At 44.0% G+C, this 15,336-nt stretch overlaps 1 protein-coding gene across 1 annotated transcript in view; it reads right to left on the bottom strand.

Moving 5' to 3' along the window:
* The window catches only part of LOC132836583 (neuronal PAS domain-containing protein 3-like), a 432,887-nt gene that overhangs the window by 8,153 nt on the left and 409,398 nt on the right, over window positions 1–15,336 (bottom strand). The window contains exons 9-10 of the mRNA XM_060855949.1: window positions 7,676–7,782; window positions 4,149–4,296 (exon numbers count right to left, since the gene is read on the bottom strand). Coding sequence (XP_060711932.1) covers window positions 4,149–4,296; window positions 7,676–7,782 — 255 coding nt within the window. The remainder of the gene's footprint in view (window positions 1–4,148; window positions 4,297–7,675; window positions 7,783–15,336) is intronic.

Below are 15,336 nucleotides of genomic sequence, written 5' to 3'. Positions count from 1 at the left end.
TTCCAGAAACATAGCTCAAGGATGGGCAGGACTGGCAGCTTAATGTTCCAGGACACAAATGACACAGGAAGGATAGAAAGGGAGGCAAGAGAGGAGGGGGCGGAGGGGGGGTGGCATTTTTGATAAGGGATAGCATTACAGCTGTACTGAGGGAGGATATTCCCGGAAATACATCCAAGGAAGTTATTTGGGTGGAACTGAGAAATAAAAAAGGGATGATAATCTTATTGGGATTGTACTATAGACCCCCATTAGTCAGAGGGAAATTGAGAAACAAACTTGTAAGGAGATCTCAGCTATCTGTAAGAAAAATAGGGTGGTTATGATAGAGGATTTTAACTTTCCAAACATAGATTGGGACTACCATAGTGTTAAGGGTTTGGTTGGAGAGGAATTTGTTAAGTGTGTACAAGACAATTTTCTGATTCAGTATGTGGATGTACCTACTAGAGAAGGTGCAAAATTTGATTTACTCTTGGGAAATAAGGCAGGGCAGGTGAATGAGGTGTCAGTGGGGGAGCACTTTGGGGCCAGCGACCATCATTCTATTAGATTTAAAATAATGATGGAAAAGGATAGACCAGATCTAAAAGTTGAAGTTCTGTATTGGAGAAAGGCCAATTTTGATGGTATTAGGCAAGGACTTTTGAAAGTTTATTGGGGCAGATGTTTGCAGGTAAAGGGACGGCAGGAAAATGGGAAGCCTTCAGAAATAAGATAACGAGAATCCAGAGAAAGTATATTCCTATTAGGATGAAAGGAAAGGCTGGTAGGTATAGGGAATGCTGGATGACTAAAGAAATTAAGGGTTTGGTTAAGAAAAAGAAGAAAGCATATGTCAGGTACAGACAGGATAGATTGAGTGAAGCCTTAGAAGAGTATAAAGGAAGTAGGAGTATACTTAAGAGGGAAATCAGGATGGCAAAAAGGGGACATGAGATAGCTTTGGCAAATAGAATTAAGGAGAATCCAAAGAGTTTTACAAATACATGAAGGACAAAGGGTAACTAGGGAGAGAATAGGACCCCTCAAAGATCAGCAAGGCGGCCTTTATGAAATGGGAGAGATACTAAATGAGTATTTTGTATCAGTATTTACTGTGGAAAAGGATATGGAAGATATAGACTGCAGGGAAATAGATGGTGACATCTTGCAAAATGTCTGTATTACAGAGGAAGAAGTGCTGGATGTCTTGAAATGCATAAAAGTGGAAAAATCCCCAGGACCTGATCAGGTGAACCCTAGAACCCTAGAGAAGTGATTGCTGGGCCTCTTGCTGAGATATTTGCATCATCGATAGTCACAGGTGAGGTGCCAGAAAACTGGAGGTTGGCTAATGTGGTGCCACTGTTTAAGAAGGGTGGTAAGGACAAGCCAGGGGATTACAGACCAGAGAGCCTGACGTCGGTGGTGGGCAAGTTGTTGGAGAGAATCCTGAGGGACAGGATTTACATGTATTTGGAAAGGAAAGAACTGATTAGGGATAGTCAACATGGTTCTGTGTGTAGGAAATCATGTCTCACAAATTTGATTGCGTTTTTTGAGTAAGTAACAAAGATGATTGATGAGGGCAGAGCAGTACGTGTGATCTATATGGACTTCAGTAAGGCGGTCAACAAGGTTCCCCAAGGGAGACTGATTAGCAAGGCTAGATCTCACGGAATACAGGGAGAACTAGCCATTTGAATACAGAACTGGCTCAAAGGTAGAAGACAGAGGGTGGGGGTGGAAGGTTGTTTTTCAGACTGGAGGCCTGTGACCAGTGGAGTGCCACAAGGATCGGTGCTGGTTCCTCTATTTTTTGTCATTTGCATAAATGATTTGGATGTGAACATAAGAGGTGCAATTAGTAAGTTTGCAGATGACACCAAAATTGGAGGTGGACAGCGAAAATGGTTACCTCAGATTACAACAGGATCTTGACCAGATGTGCCAATGGGCTGAGAAGTGGCAGATGGAGTTTAATTCAGATAAATGTGAGGTGCTGCATTTTGGGAAAGCAAATCTTAGCAGGACTTATATACTTAATGGTAAGGTCCTAGATAGTGTTGCTGAACAAAGAGACCTTGGAGTGTAGGTTCATAGCTCCTTGAAAGTGGAGTCGCAGGTGGATAGAATAGTGAAGAAGGCGTTTGGTATGCTTTCCTTTATTGATCAAAGTATTGAGTACAGGAGTTGGGAGGTCATGTTGCGGCTGTACAGGACATTGGTTAGGCCACTGTTGGAATATTGCATGCAATTCTGGTCTCCTTCCTATCGGAAAGATGTTGTGAAACTTGAAAGGGCTCAGAAAAGATTTACAAGGATGTTGCCAGGGTTGGAGGATCTGAGCTACAGGGAGAGGCTGAACAGGCTAGAGCTGTTTTCCCTGAATGTTGTAGGCTGAGGGATGACCTTACAGATGTTTACAAAATTATGAGGGGCATGTAGGGTCGGGGAGTCCAGAACTGGAGGCATAGGTTTAGGGTGAGAAGGGAAAGATATAAAAGAGACCTACGGGGCAACGTTTTCACACAGAGGGTAGTACGTGTATGGAATGAGCTGCAAGAGGAAGTGGTGGAGGCTGGTACAAATGCAACATTTAAGAGGCATTTGGATGGGTATATGAATAGGAAGGGTTTGGAGGGATATGGGCCAGGCGCTGGCAGGTGGGACTAGGTTGGGTTGGGATATCTGGTCGGCATGGACAGGTTGGACCGAAGGGTCTGTTTCCATGCTGTACATCTCTATGACCCGGGTTCAAATCCCACCATGGCAGAGGGTGGAATTTGAATTCGATAAAAAAGAAACAGCTAGATTGGATGCTTACTGTAGCAAAGACTACATCATGAAAAGGGGCAAGTATCTTATGAATAACATTCAGTCCCAGAGCTAGTTTCTATTGCCTGGATAGAAGTGCAAAGTTAATCCCAAATGGGCCCTCAATGGGGGTTTCTTTCTCTGCCTCCTTTATAAAAAAAGATTCCATTAGGAGTATGGGCTTAATTAAGATGGGCAGGCATTTATAGCCCTCCCTAGATACCCTGGCAAAGACAGTGGGGTGAAGTGCCTTCTAGAACTGCTGCTGTGCAAAAAAATGTTGCAAAGAAGATTTACAAGGTTGTTACCGGGACTGGAAAAGTTGAGTTATAAAGAGAGGCTGGATAGGCTGGGACTCTTTTTCCTTTGAGCATCGGGCTGAGGGATAATCTTATAGAAGCTTATAAAATCACAAGGGCATGGATATGGTGAATGGCCAAGGTCATTTTCCCAGGGGAATCCAAAACTGGAGGAATAGGTTTAAGCTAAGAGGGGAAAGATTTAAAAGGGACCTGAGGGGCAGCTTCTTCATGCAGAGGGTGGTTTGTAGGTAGAACAAGCTGCCAGGGAACGTGGTAGAGGCAGGTACAATTACAACATTTAAACGACATTTGGACAGGTGCATGAATAAGAAAGGTTTAGAGGGGTATGGACCAAATAGAGGCAAATAGGATTAGTTCAGCATGGTTGAGTTGGGTTGGAGGGACTGATTCTGTGCTGTATGACTCTATGACTCTGACACTAATTTGGATTGGCGAAAGTGATGAAGGGCTTTTGCCTGAAATGTCGATTTTCCTGCTTCTCAGGTGCTGCCTGACCTACTGTGCTTTTCCAGCACCACACTCTCAACTCTAATTTGGAGAGGGGCACCCACAGTACTGTTATGGAATGAGTTTTAGGAATTTGACCCAGCTTAGGTTCACCTGGGAGAGTGTGGCTGTGGAAAGGGAGTGGAAAGGTTGTGTTTAGAGAAAGGAAGGGAAGGGTAGGCTTTCCTGGTCACAGTGTCTCAGGAATCACTAAGATAAGCAAGGGTTGCATCTCTTTAACACTTCAGGACGATCAAAAAGAGCATCAAAGCCAATGAAGTGCTTTGAAAGTGTTGTAATGAGGGAAATGGGCAGGAGCTGTTCATGCATAGCAAGATCCCGTAAAGAGTAACAAAGTACATGGCTAGATAATATGCTTTCGAGTGCGTGGAGTCAGGGATCAGTATCATGATTTCTTGGCCCCTCCTTCATCATCAAGGTGGGTGGAGACTTGGTGAAGCTCAGTTCTTGATTCCCAATTCTACCCACCAGTTGTGTTACATTGGCACAGAGTGCAGGCTCACCCAGGGTTAGACTCACCTCAGCACATGGTTGACCCAGATGATGTTCTTCTCGTTTCCGTTCTTGACATTGATTGAGATGGTTGCACTGGACTGTACCCACATGTAACCTCCGTTCTTTTGCATCCAGCGATAATACTTGGTGACCACCTGCCCCTTGTTTAACACTGTGAAGGAAGAAAAGCAAGAGATTGTTAATGTCAAAGAAAGATGGGGGGGGGGAGGGGGGTTTCAGAGGGAAGGGGGGTGGATTAATATTGGTAGAGATACAGTCAATATACAGCACTCGAGGAAAGAGCTTGCAGAATGACTATGGGGGAGCTGGATTAACATCAGTAGGGATGCAATCAGTAACAGGGTAGTGGGGGAGAGGGGTTACTGAGTGACAGAGTGAGGGTGTTGGATTAATGTCAGTGGTTTTACAATCAGTAATACAGGATGCTCAGAGAGACAGGGAGGTTACTTTGGGAGCTGGGTTAATATCAGTTGAGGTATGGGCACTATCACAGGGTGCTGGAAAAGAGAAGGGTGTTGATGGGTGACAGTGTGACGGAGTTGGTTTAATATCAGTAGAGATACGATCAGAAACACTGAGCACTGAGCAGTGATGGGGTAGAGGAACGCTTTTGATACATTATCTTTCAACTTATTTCTCCCAATCATTCTTTGTTCTTGTTAATCTACCTTCATTCTGACACACATTTACATCTGTGTTCAACTCTCTCACATACACATTCTCTGTCTTTCTCCCCATTGCTGTCCTCCCTCTTTCTCTTTGCTTCACCTCGCCTGTCAAAGAGTCTCTCCTGCTTGGCTCTAGTAGTGGGATTCAGTGATTGATGGGCTGAACTGTGACAGTGCAGAAATAAAAAGCTCTAAATTCAATTCAGCAAATGCTCCATTTTAATACTGCAACAACAAAACAGATTTAAGTCTTGAATCCTGCCGAAGCTCCCCACTTCAGTGAGTGCTATTGATTATAGTTGAGACAAATTGTGATGGATATATCTTTATTCCTTGTGGGAGTTTATGTGTGATGAACAGAAGACTTAAAAAAAAATCTGTTCCTGGCAGCATTTTACAATACAATAATAAGGGCTCCAAATAATTGCTTACCATTTCCCTCTCACCCTCTTCTCTTGTAAATCCTTTTCCTGGGCACCAACTCCTCTCTCTAACTCAAATCAGACCAAAATCAAATGCGGGAGTGATGGTGGAATAGGCCCCAGGCTAATGCTCTGGTAATGTGGGTTCAAATCCCATCACAAGAGCTGGGGATTATAAATTCAATTAATAAATATGTAATTAAAAGCTAGTCTCAGTAATGGTAACCATGACAACTATTAATGAATTTTTTAAGAACTCATCACTTTGGGTTCATGAATGTCCTTTAGGAAATGAAGTCCATCATCCTTACCTGGTTTGACCTACACATGACCCCAGATACCTGACAGTAAAGCCTTTTCTACTCTTTAAAACTGAAAATAAAGTACTCTTGACACTATCCCCAAACATGTGTCTCAATCCAAACACTCCTAGGACAGGTAAAGCAGTGAATTAGACATCCCAAAACCTGTCCACAATCTGCAAAGCACAAGACAGGAATGTAATGGAATACTGTCCACCAGCCTGAATGAGTGCAGCTCTAACAACATTACACCACCCAGGATGAAGCAGCTTACTTGATCAGCACCACATCCAGCACCTTCAACATTCACTCCCCCTACCAGGGACATTTGTTAGCAGCCACATGTGCCAACAACAGAAAGCTGCAACAGCCGTCCAGACTACACCAATGGTACCTTCCAAAGCCTCAACCTCTATCACTGAGAAGGACAAGAGCAGCAGGTACATTGAATACCACCCTTGCAAGTTCCTCTTTGAGTCACTCTCCATCCTCACTTGGGGATATATCACTGGGTCAAAATGCTAAAACTCCCTCCCTAACAGCACTATAGGTGTCCTTACATCTCATGGACAGCCGCAGTTCAAGAAGGCAGCTCACCACCACCTTCTCAAGGGGCAACTAGGGATGGGCAGCAACTGCTAAGTGAGGCAGCGACACCCACATTCCACGTGTATATCCTGACACCACAGTGGTACAGGAAGTTGTTGGCACTCAATGGTCCTGGGTCAGGAATGTGTATGAGGACAGGAAGAATGTTTCATCTGTGATGCTAGACGCATGCGTATTTCCACTAATGTCAACTCACTGCCCAGCCATGAGCTTGCTGGAGGTGCAGCTCAGTGCTCCACCATCCCACTCTGAAATCAGCTTGCTGTCCATACCCCTCTATCTACCTATGTTCTGCTACCTATCTGCATCCCACTATCTGCCCATGCTTCATTACCTATCTGCTCATCGTTACCTTTTAGATTAGATTACTTACAGTGTGGAAACAGGCCCAACAAGTCCACACCGACCCGCCGAAGCGCAACCCACCCATACCCCGACATTTACCACTTACTTAACACTACGGGCAATTTAGTATGGCCTGCAGGTTTTTGGACTGTGGGAGGAAACCGGAGCACCCGGAGGAAACCCACGCAGACACGGGGAGAATGTGCAAACTCCACACAGTCTGTCGCCTGAGGCGGGAATTGAACCCGGGTCTCCGGCGCTGTGAGGCAGCAGTGCTGACCACTGTGCCACTGTGCCACCGTGCCACCTGTTGCATTTTGTTCTTTGTTTGACTCTTTCATACACATCTGCACATTCACAGGTCAAAATCTCCACTAAATGTAACTTCTAGAACAGAACTTTCCCTCCTTTCAGTGTCTTACTCTGTATTCTAGGAAGTTAGTTGTAGTTTTCCAACTCAGTAACTGTTGTATACTTTGAGACCACTCTTTATCATGGTGTAGTCTTGCATTGATCTTAATCTGCATGTGTGCATGTTGCTCCACCTAGTGGTGGCATTAACCTTAAAGCAACAAAATAAAAGTATTACCATCACATTGGAGTTACAGGGCCTGAACAGTATTGAATTTATTGTCACTTGTATTTAACAAATATAGTGAAAACTGTAATCTGTTGCCAGCACCATTTTGAGTTACAGAAGATATTAAGTTATAACTAGAATATAACTAAAAACAGAATTCCTCCTCCCTTGCACTCTGCTTGGTGTGTGTGTGTGTGTGTCTGTCTGTCTGTCTCGGGGAGAGGTTGTGTGGATGGGGTTCACCTGTGATATTCTTGGTACAAAAACAGCAGATAAAACCTATATACAAACAAACACCTTTGCGTTTATCTTTCCTGTTGTGAACTCCCTCTGCGATACATGTGTATGGTAGCTTCAAATGAACAAAATGTACATTCCAATTTTCAATACACTACAGAATCTAGAGCACATTTTTAAAAACTTTCTTCGATCACAGGTTAGACTAAAAAAAAACCTTTGCTCCTAATCTAAATAGCACCATGACAAGCAATCTCTTCGCACTGTTAAAAGATTCGCTAGCATTCTAATTAATTAATGCTTGACAATAACTCTTAGTAGTGCCTCACAAAAAATATCCAAAGATCAAGAAAATGGAGATACTTACAGTCCAAGTGGCTATGCCTGATTCCTTCAACATCCTCAGCGTGAATGAAGTGATAACAGTTTTTCCCTACAACATCAGTGGTGGATAGGTCCATGTAATCGGAGATCCTGCATTCAACAAAACAGAACCATAATTTAGGAACAAAAGCAGGAAATGCTGGCCGCACAAGTCCAAGCCGAGAATGGATGTGTTTCTGTATTGAATGCAATAGCATCAATTTCATTATCAGATTATCCATTTCTCCAAAGCCCAAACTATCTCCCTGTCATGTTGTCACACACATTTTATGAGATAAGAGAAAGGGTAAGATCCATTTAGTTTGCATTCTTCCATCATTATTAATTGATTGCTACACTGTCCACATTTGGCACTCCTAGGACAGGTACAGCAAGGAATCAGGTACAGAGTAAAGCTTCCTCTACTCTTAAACTGGAGATAAAACTTGCTGTACTCTTTTAACCTAAAGCAGAACTCCCTTAATACTGCATTCATCAAACACTTCCAGGACAAGGATAGCACTGAGTTATATTCAAAGAGAATCTCCCTCTACTCTTATAAACTGTAAATAAAGTTCCCTTCTTAATATTGATCCTATTAACCACTTGTATGAAGGTACCAGATTATAGTCCTATGGGTTTATTTGAAAACACTAGCTTTTGGAGCACTGCTCCTTCATTAGGTGTTAGTGAGAGAGGAAGCCTTTAGACACAGAATTTGTTAGGAAAAGATCAAAAGGTCATACAACTCATGCGAACAAATTGAACATACGTAAGGTATCATCAATATAAAGGACGATATCAATACAAGTCAGACAATGCATTTTAGGTGTGAGGTTTTGCTTGGAGTCTGTCTGTATCTTTGATTTCCAAAGTAGGAGTTTATAAAATGCCACATTGACTGACTGTCTACAAATTGTGTGCTTTTTGAACAAAAATACACCTGCAAATACAAGTCTGCAAATGCAAATTCACCCCACAGACGTATATGTATGTATGTGTGTGTGTGTGTGTATGTGTGTGTGTGTGTGTGTGTGTGTGTGTGCGCGCGCGCGCGCACGTGAACAAGAGGGGCAGTGTGTGTGTGTGACTCTCTCTCTTCCCCTCTTCTCACATGCACACATAAATCTGTGGGGTGAAGTTGCATTTGCAGATTTGTATTTGCAGGTATATGTTAGCACACAATTTGCAGATAGTCAGTCAATGTGGCATTTTGTAAATTTCTACTTTGGAAATAAAAGACACAGACAGACTCCAAACAAGACCTTATGCCTAAAATGCACTGTCTGACTGTAGGTGTCACCTCCTTTATATTAATAACACCCGAAAATGTCTCAGGGCAGTAACATGAAAGAATTTCTGGGGTTTGCATATTATTCAATCGAAACCTGCATCTCCATTCTAACTGATTAAAGATTTAAGAGCCATCTTACGTATGTTCAATTAGTTTGCATGAGTTGTATGACACTTTGATCTTTTCCTTAAAATTCTGCGTCTAAGGTCTTCCTCTCTCACTAACACCCGATGAAGAACAAAGTTAAAAATCACACAACATAAGGTTATAATCCAACAAATTTATTTGGAAGTACAAGCTTTCGGCGCACAACTATGAAGGTGTTGTGTGATTTTTAACTTTATCCACCCCAGTCCAATACCAGCACCTCCACAACCTGATGAAGGAGCAGCACTCCAAAAGCTAGTGTTGTCAAATAAACCCGTTGGACTATAACCTGGTGATGTGTCATTTTTGACCTTGTCCAACCCAGTCCAACACCAATATCTCCACATCGGGACAGGTACTGCATGGGGTCAGATACAGAGTAAAGTTCCCTCTACTCTTTCAAACTGAAAGTAAACCTCTCTCGACAAGTCCATCATATCCTCCCAGGACGGGTACAGCACGGGGTTAGGTACACAGCGAAACGTCCTCTACTCTTTTAAACTGGAAATAACACTCTCTCTACATTGCTCTTATCAGGGACAGCATATGATTAGATACACATTAAAGCTCCCTCACCCTGTCCCTGTCTTAAACACTCCCAGTATAAGGACAGCACGTGGGTAAATAGAAAGTGAAGTTCCCTCGACTATTTTAAACTGAATGTAAGATTTGCTGTATACTATCTGTATTAAATACTCCCAGGACAGGGACAGCACGGTGTTGGATACAGAGTAAAGCTTACTCTATTCTTTTAAGCTGAAAGTAAATCTCCCTCAACATGTCCATCAAACACTCCCATGACAGGTATAGTATAGGGTTAGATACAGAAAAAAATTCTCTCTACTCTTTCAAATTTAAAGTAAGCTACTCAACACAGGCCAAGCAAGTACTCCCAGGACAGGTACAGCACGAGCTTCCATTATACTATCAGACTAATTGATTGATCATAGCAACTATTCTGCATCGTAAGGACAGCAGGGTTACGGGGATAGAATCAGAATCCCTACAATGCAGAAAGTGGTAATTTGGCCCACGAAGGCAGCACTGGCCCTCTGAACAACATCCCACACTATCCCTAAAACCCCACATTTACCATGGCTAACCTATCTAGCCTGCACATCCTTGAATGCTATGGGGCAATGTAGCATGGTCAATTCATCTAACCTGCATATCTTTGGACTGTGGAAGGAACCTGGAGCATCTGGTGGAAACCCACACCGACATAGGGAGAATGTGCAAACTCCACACAGTCACCCAAGGCTGGAATCGAACTTGGATTTGTGAGGCAGTAGTGCTAACCACTGAGCCACTGTAATGTCATTTTAGATAGCTCTTTCAGGAACTGTGCATAGCCTTAGTGGGTAGAATAGCCCCCCTCTGTGCTGCACTGTCCAAAATTGAGTGAACAATATATCCAGGCACAAACTGATGTGAATCCACTGTGTTGCAGAATGCCACAAACTATCAATCCCAAATTCCTCATTGCTCCAAAACTCAGCTGTGCCTAATGTCCCAAGTTTTTTTTCCATTTTTTGTCCCATGCTCTCATTCTCTCCCCTTTTCTGAGCTAATCTGACACGTTGTCTCTTGAAATAACTACACAGAGGCTGGTATCCCGTCACCAAGTCACCCTTTATTTAATTGTGCACAGTACACTAACTATGACCAGCCAGCTTGGAGTCAGTCACCTGGACTAAGGAGATTCTCATTTCTTGGCTTTTCTTTTACTGAGGAGATCTCCTGGTTATATATTTTTTAAACACCAAAGTGGCCAGTGACAAAAGGCAATGCTGTGTGATCAAACGAGTGAAGGGGAGGGCAGGGATTAAATCAAAATAGAGTTGGAGGGTGAAATAAAACACTCCACTCCCTGCAGTGACCACTTCTCCCTGAAAACCTAGCTCCTTTTTTTTCTTTCTTTTTTCTGTTTTTTTTCCAAATTAACAGGAATAAGCAGAGAGAAAACCCAGAAAACAAACAAACACAACAAACAATGAAGAGAAACAAAAATTCAAAATCTTCCTCAGTACGAAGAGACCAACAGCAGTGAATAAGACACACTGACTGTATGGTTCCAGGATGTTCAGAAGTCAGTCTCCTCTCCTCCTTAACACAGAAAAGTGGAGAGACCTTCACACACTGATCTAGCTCCCTCAGAGCCAGCTCTCAAAGTGATCAGCATGTTTGACACTCCTATTTTTTTTTCACACACTACTGTCTGACAGCGATAATGCTTATTTTTCCCCAGCATCCATGTCATGTGTGCAGGTGTCAGACACAGTGAAAACAAGTGTGTACATCTTTATTTATATTCCACCATCAGGAATCTCCTGGTTTTATATATATACTTTTTTAACTCTAAATCCCCTGTTAATTTTTTTCTCTTTTCTTAACCCCACACTACTGCCTAACTGTGGTAGTGCTTATATTTTCCCCAGCACCCATGATGTGTTTGTGCAGGTGTGAGACACAGTGAAAAACAAGTGTGTACATCTTTATTTATATTCCACCACCAGGAATCTCCTGGTTATATTTTTTTTGAGTAGACTTTAAATTTCCTTGTTTTTTTTCTTTCTTGTTTCTTTTCCAATAATTCTTCTTCACAAGTGATAAATAAGCATATGCTGTTTTAAGGTAAAAACAAGGACTTTAGATGCTGGAACCAGAGTCTAGGTTAGCCTGGTGCTAGAAAAGCACAGCAGGTCAGACAGCATCCGAGGAGCAGGAAAATCGACGTTTTGGGCAAACGTCCTTCATCAGGAATAGAGGCAGGGAGACTGCAGAGTGGAGAGATAAATGAGAGGAGTGTGGGGTGTGGGTGGGGAGAAAGTAGCATAGAATACATTAGGTGAATGAGGGTGGGGATGGAGGTGATAGATCAGAGAGGAGAATGGGGTAAGGTAGCAAAAGTACATTGGGTAAATGGGGGTGGGATGAAGGTGATAGGTCAGAGAGGAGAGTGGAGTGGATAGATGGAAAGAAAGATAGGCAAGTAGGACAGGTCATGAGGGCGGTGCTGAGCTGGAAGGTTGAGCTGGGGTGAGGTGGGAGAAGGGGAAATGAGGAAACTGGTGAAGTTCACAAGGACGCCATGGGGTGGAAGTGTTCCGAGGCGGATTATGAGGCGTTCCTCCTCCAGGCGTTGGGTGGTAAGGGAGCGGCGGTGGAGGAGGCTCAGGACCTGCATGTCCTCGGCAAAGTAGGAGTGGGACTTGAAATGTTGGGCCACAGAGCAGTGTGGTTGATTGGTGCGGGTGTCCCAGAGATTTTCCCTAAAGCGCTCTGCTAGGAGGCGTCCAGTCTCCCCAGTGTAGAGGAGACCGCTTTGGGAGCAAAGGATACTATAAAGGATGTTGGTGGGTGTGCAGGTAAAACTTTGATGAGGCCTCCTTTGGGGTCTTGGGTGGAGGTGAGGGAGGACGAGTGGGCGCAGGTTTTGTAATTCCTGTGGTGGCAGGGGAGGGTGCCAGGAAGAGAGGGTGGGTTGTTGGGGGGGGGGGGGGTGGACCTGACCAGGTAGTCACAGAGGGAATGGTCTTTGCGGAAAGAGGAAATGGGTGGGGAGGGAAATATATCCCCGGGTGGTGGGGTCCATTTGGAGATGGCGGAAATGTTGTTGGATGATATGGTTTATGCAAGGTTGGTAGGGTGGAAGATGGGGGGGGGGGGGGGTTCTGTCCTTCTTATGGTTGGAGGGGTGGGATTTGAGGGCGGAGGGGTGGGATGTGGACGAGATGCATTGAGATGTGTTCAAACGCATCTTTAACCATGTGGGAAGGAAAATTGTGGTCTCTAAAGAAGGAGGCCATCTGATGTGTTCTGTGGTAGAACTGATCCTGCTGGGAGCAGATACAGCAGAAGCAGAGGAATTGGGAATACGGGATGGCATTTTTGCAGGAGGTAGGGTGGGAAGAGGTGTAATCCAGGTAGCTATGGGAGTCGGTAGGTTTGTAAAAAATGTCAGTGTCAAGTCAGTCATCATTAATGGAGATGTCAGAGATGGTCTAAGTGAACAGAACCCTCCTCTGGTGCTCACTTTCTACCCTACCAACCTTCACATAAACCACATCATCCGACGTCATTTCTGCCACCGCCAAACAGACCTCAACACCAGGGATATGTTTCCTTCCCCACCCATTTCCGCTTTCTGCAAAGACCTGTCCTACCTGTCTATCTTTCTTTCCACCTAACCACTCCACCCTCCTCTCTGACCTATCACCTTCATCCCCACCCCCATTCACCCATTGTACTCTTTGCTACCTTCCCCCACCCTCCTCTCTGATCTATCACCTCCATCCCCATTCACCTATTGTACTCCATGCTACTTTCTCCCCACCTCCCTCTCATTTATCACTGCAGGTTCCCTGCCTCTATTCCTGATGAAGGGCTTTTGCCCGAAACATCGTTTTTCTTGCTCCTCAGATGCTGCCTGATATGCTGTTTTAAGCTTGTTTCTCATTGGATTGAACTCTAATTTCATTTTATTAACATTTTGCACTGTTTGCAATATATGTGCATAATATTGTGCTTTAATGTCAATCCCCTGTTTATATATTTTTTTCTTTACCCCCACACTACTACCTACTGTGGTAGTGCTTATATTTTCCCCAGCACCCATGATGTGCTTGTGCAGGCATCTTTATTTAAATTCCACCACCAGGAATCTCCTGGTTACTTTTTTTTCTCTCCTGGTTATATTTTTTTTATTTTATTCAACAAATTACAAACCAGTTTACAATAAACATTTACAGCTGTACAAGAGGCAGCAATTTTACAAGGGAGGGGATCAGCAAAGCTAGGCCCCAAACCCTACCGTTCAACCATTTTACAGGGAGATGAGGACAACCCTGAAATCCCAGTTCCACACATGACAAGACAGTGACAATGACATTTGTACATTCAACAATATGGTTACATACAGAAGTGCAGACAATACAGACCCAGCAAGCCCCCACCCCTCCCACCTTTCGACCACTCTAAGGCAGCCCGCCCCTACCCACCTTCCAGTTCTCGTCCACCCCGTGCCCCCTCCAGTTCTCGGTCCACCCTCACACACCTTTCGACCATCTCTAGGACAGCCCGCCCCGGTACCCGCCCGGGGTGACAGCGGTTTGGACGGCCTACCCACCTTCCGGCTTCACTAACCACCCTCATCACCTTTCGACCACCTCTGGGGCAGCCCGCCCCGGTACCTGCCCGGGGTGACAGCGCTGAGGACGGCTACCCGCCTTCTGGCTCTCGGTCTGCCCCTACGTACTATTGGGCTCTCACCCACCCTGTTGCGCCTCTGACCAGTGGGCTATCCCAGCACGCCTTTCGACCACCTCTAGGGCAGCCCGTCCCCTTCCCTGGGACGACAGCGTGTAGGGTAGCCCACAAGCCTTCTGGATCTCAGCCGCCCCTACGCGCCTTCTGGCTCTCAGCTGCTCTGACACCTTTCGACCACCTCTAGGACACTCTCCTGGTTATATTAGTCAGCTAGCGCTTTCCTGATTTGCCAGGTTAACAACCTCCAATCAATGGCCTCATAGTCGATGAGGTCAATCTGGTTCCAATCACTGCACTCTTTAATGACTAAGCTGAGTTTTCAAAATGCTTTGAAATTTGAAAGTAAAAATCAACAAAAGCAAGTAAGGACTAGGTTCAAAATCATATTGAAAAGCTTTACATATTATTCATGTTTTTTAACTGTGACAGTTGTAGTATCTGGTGCTGAAAGATGTGTGATTCCACATTCTAATCTCTTTTTTTAGTTTAAATCTTAACCTAGTTGCTTATGGGTTTGGTCTATTTGTGTGATGGTGTTTCATAATTATCAAGGTGAGTATTTCCAAAACCATAACTTTAAATCAGTATATGTAAAATATAAATTACTAAAGGCCTCCTGAAGTGTTAATGCAAGTTTGTTCATTTTATAAAAAACAGAAAATACTGCCCATGCTGGACCTTGACTATTCACCACATCAATGCCCCTCATGATTTTGTTAAACCTCTGCAAGGTCACCCCTCAGCCTTCAACACTCCAGAGAAAACAGCCCCAGCCTATTCAGCATCTCCCTATAGTTCAAACCCTCCAACCCTGGTAACATCTTTGTAAATCTTTTCTGAATGCTTTCAAGTTTAACAACATTTTTCCTATAGCAAGGATACCAGAATTGAATGCAGTATTCCAAAAGTTGCCTAACCAATGTCCTGTACAGCCACACCATGACTTCCCAACTCTG

Source organism: Hemiscyllium ocellatum, chromosome 47, assembly GCF_020745735.1.
Source record: "Hemiscyllium ocellatum isolate sHemOce1 chromosome 47, sHemOce1.pat.X.cur, whole genome shotgun sequence".
In the NCBI taxonomy this organism is placed as follows: Eukaryota; Metazoa; Chordata; class Chondrichthyes; order Orectolobiformes; family Hemiscylliidae; genus Hemiscyllium; species Hemiscyllium ocellatum.
The sequence above is the reverse complement of the archived record's forward strand: the minus strand, read 5'-3'. Positions and strand labels throughout refer to the sequence as shown.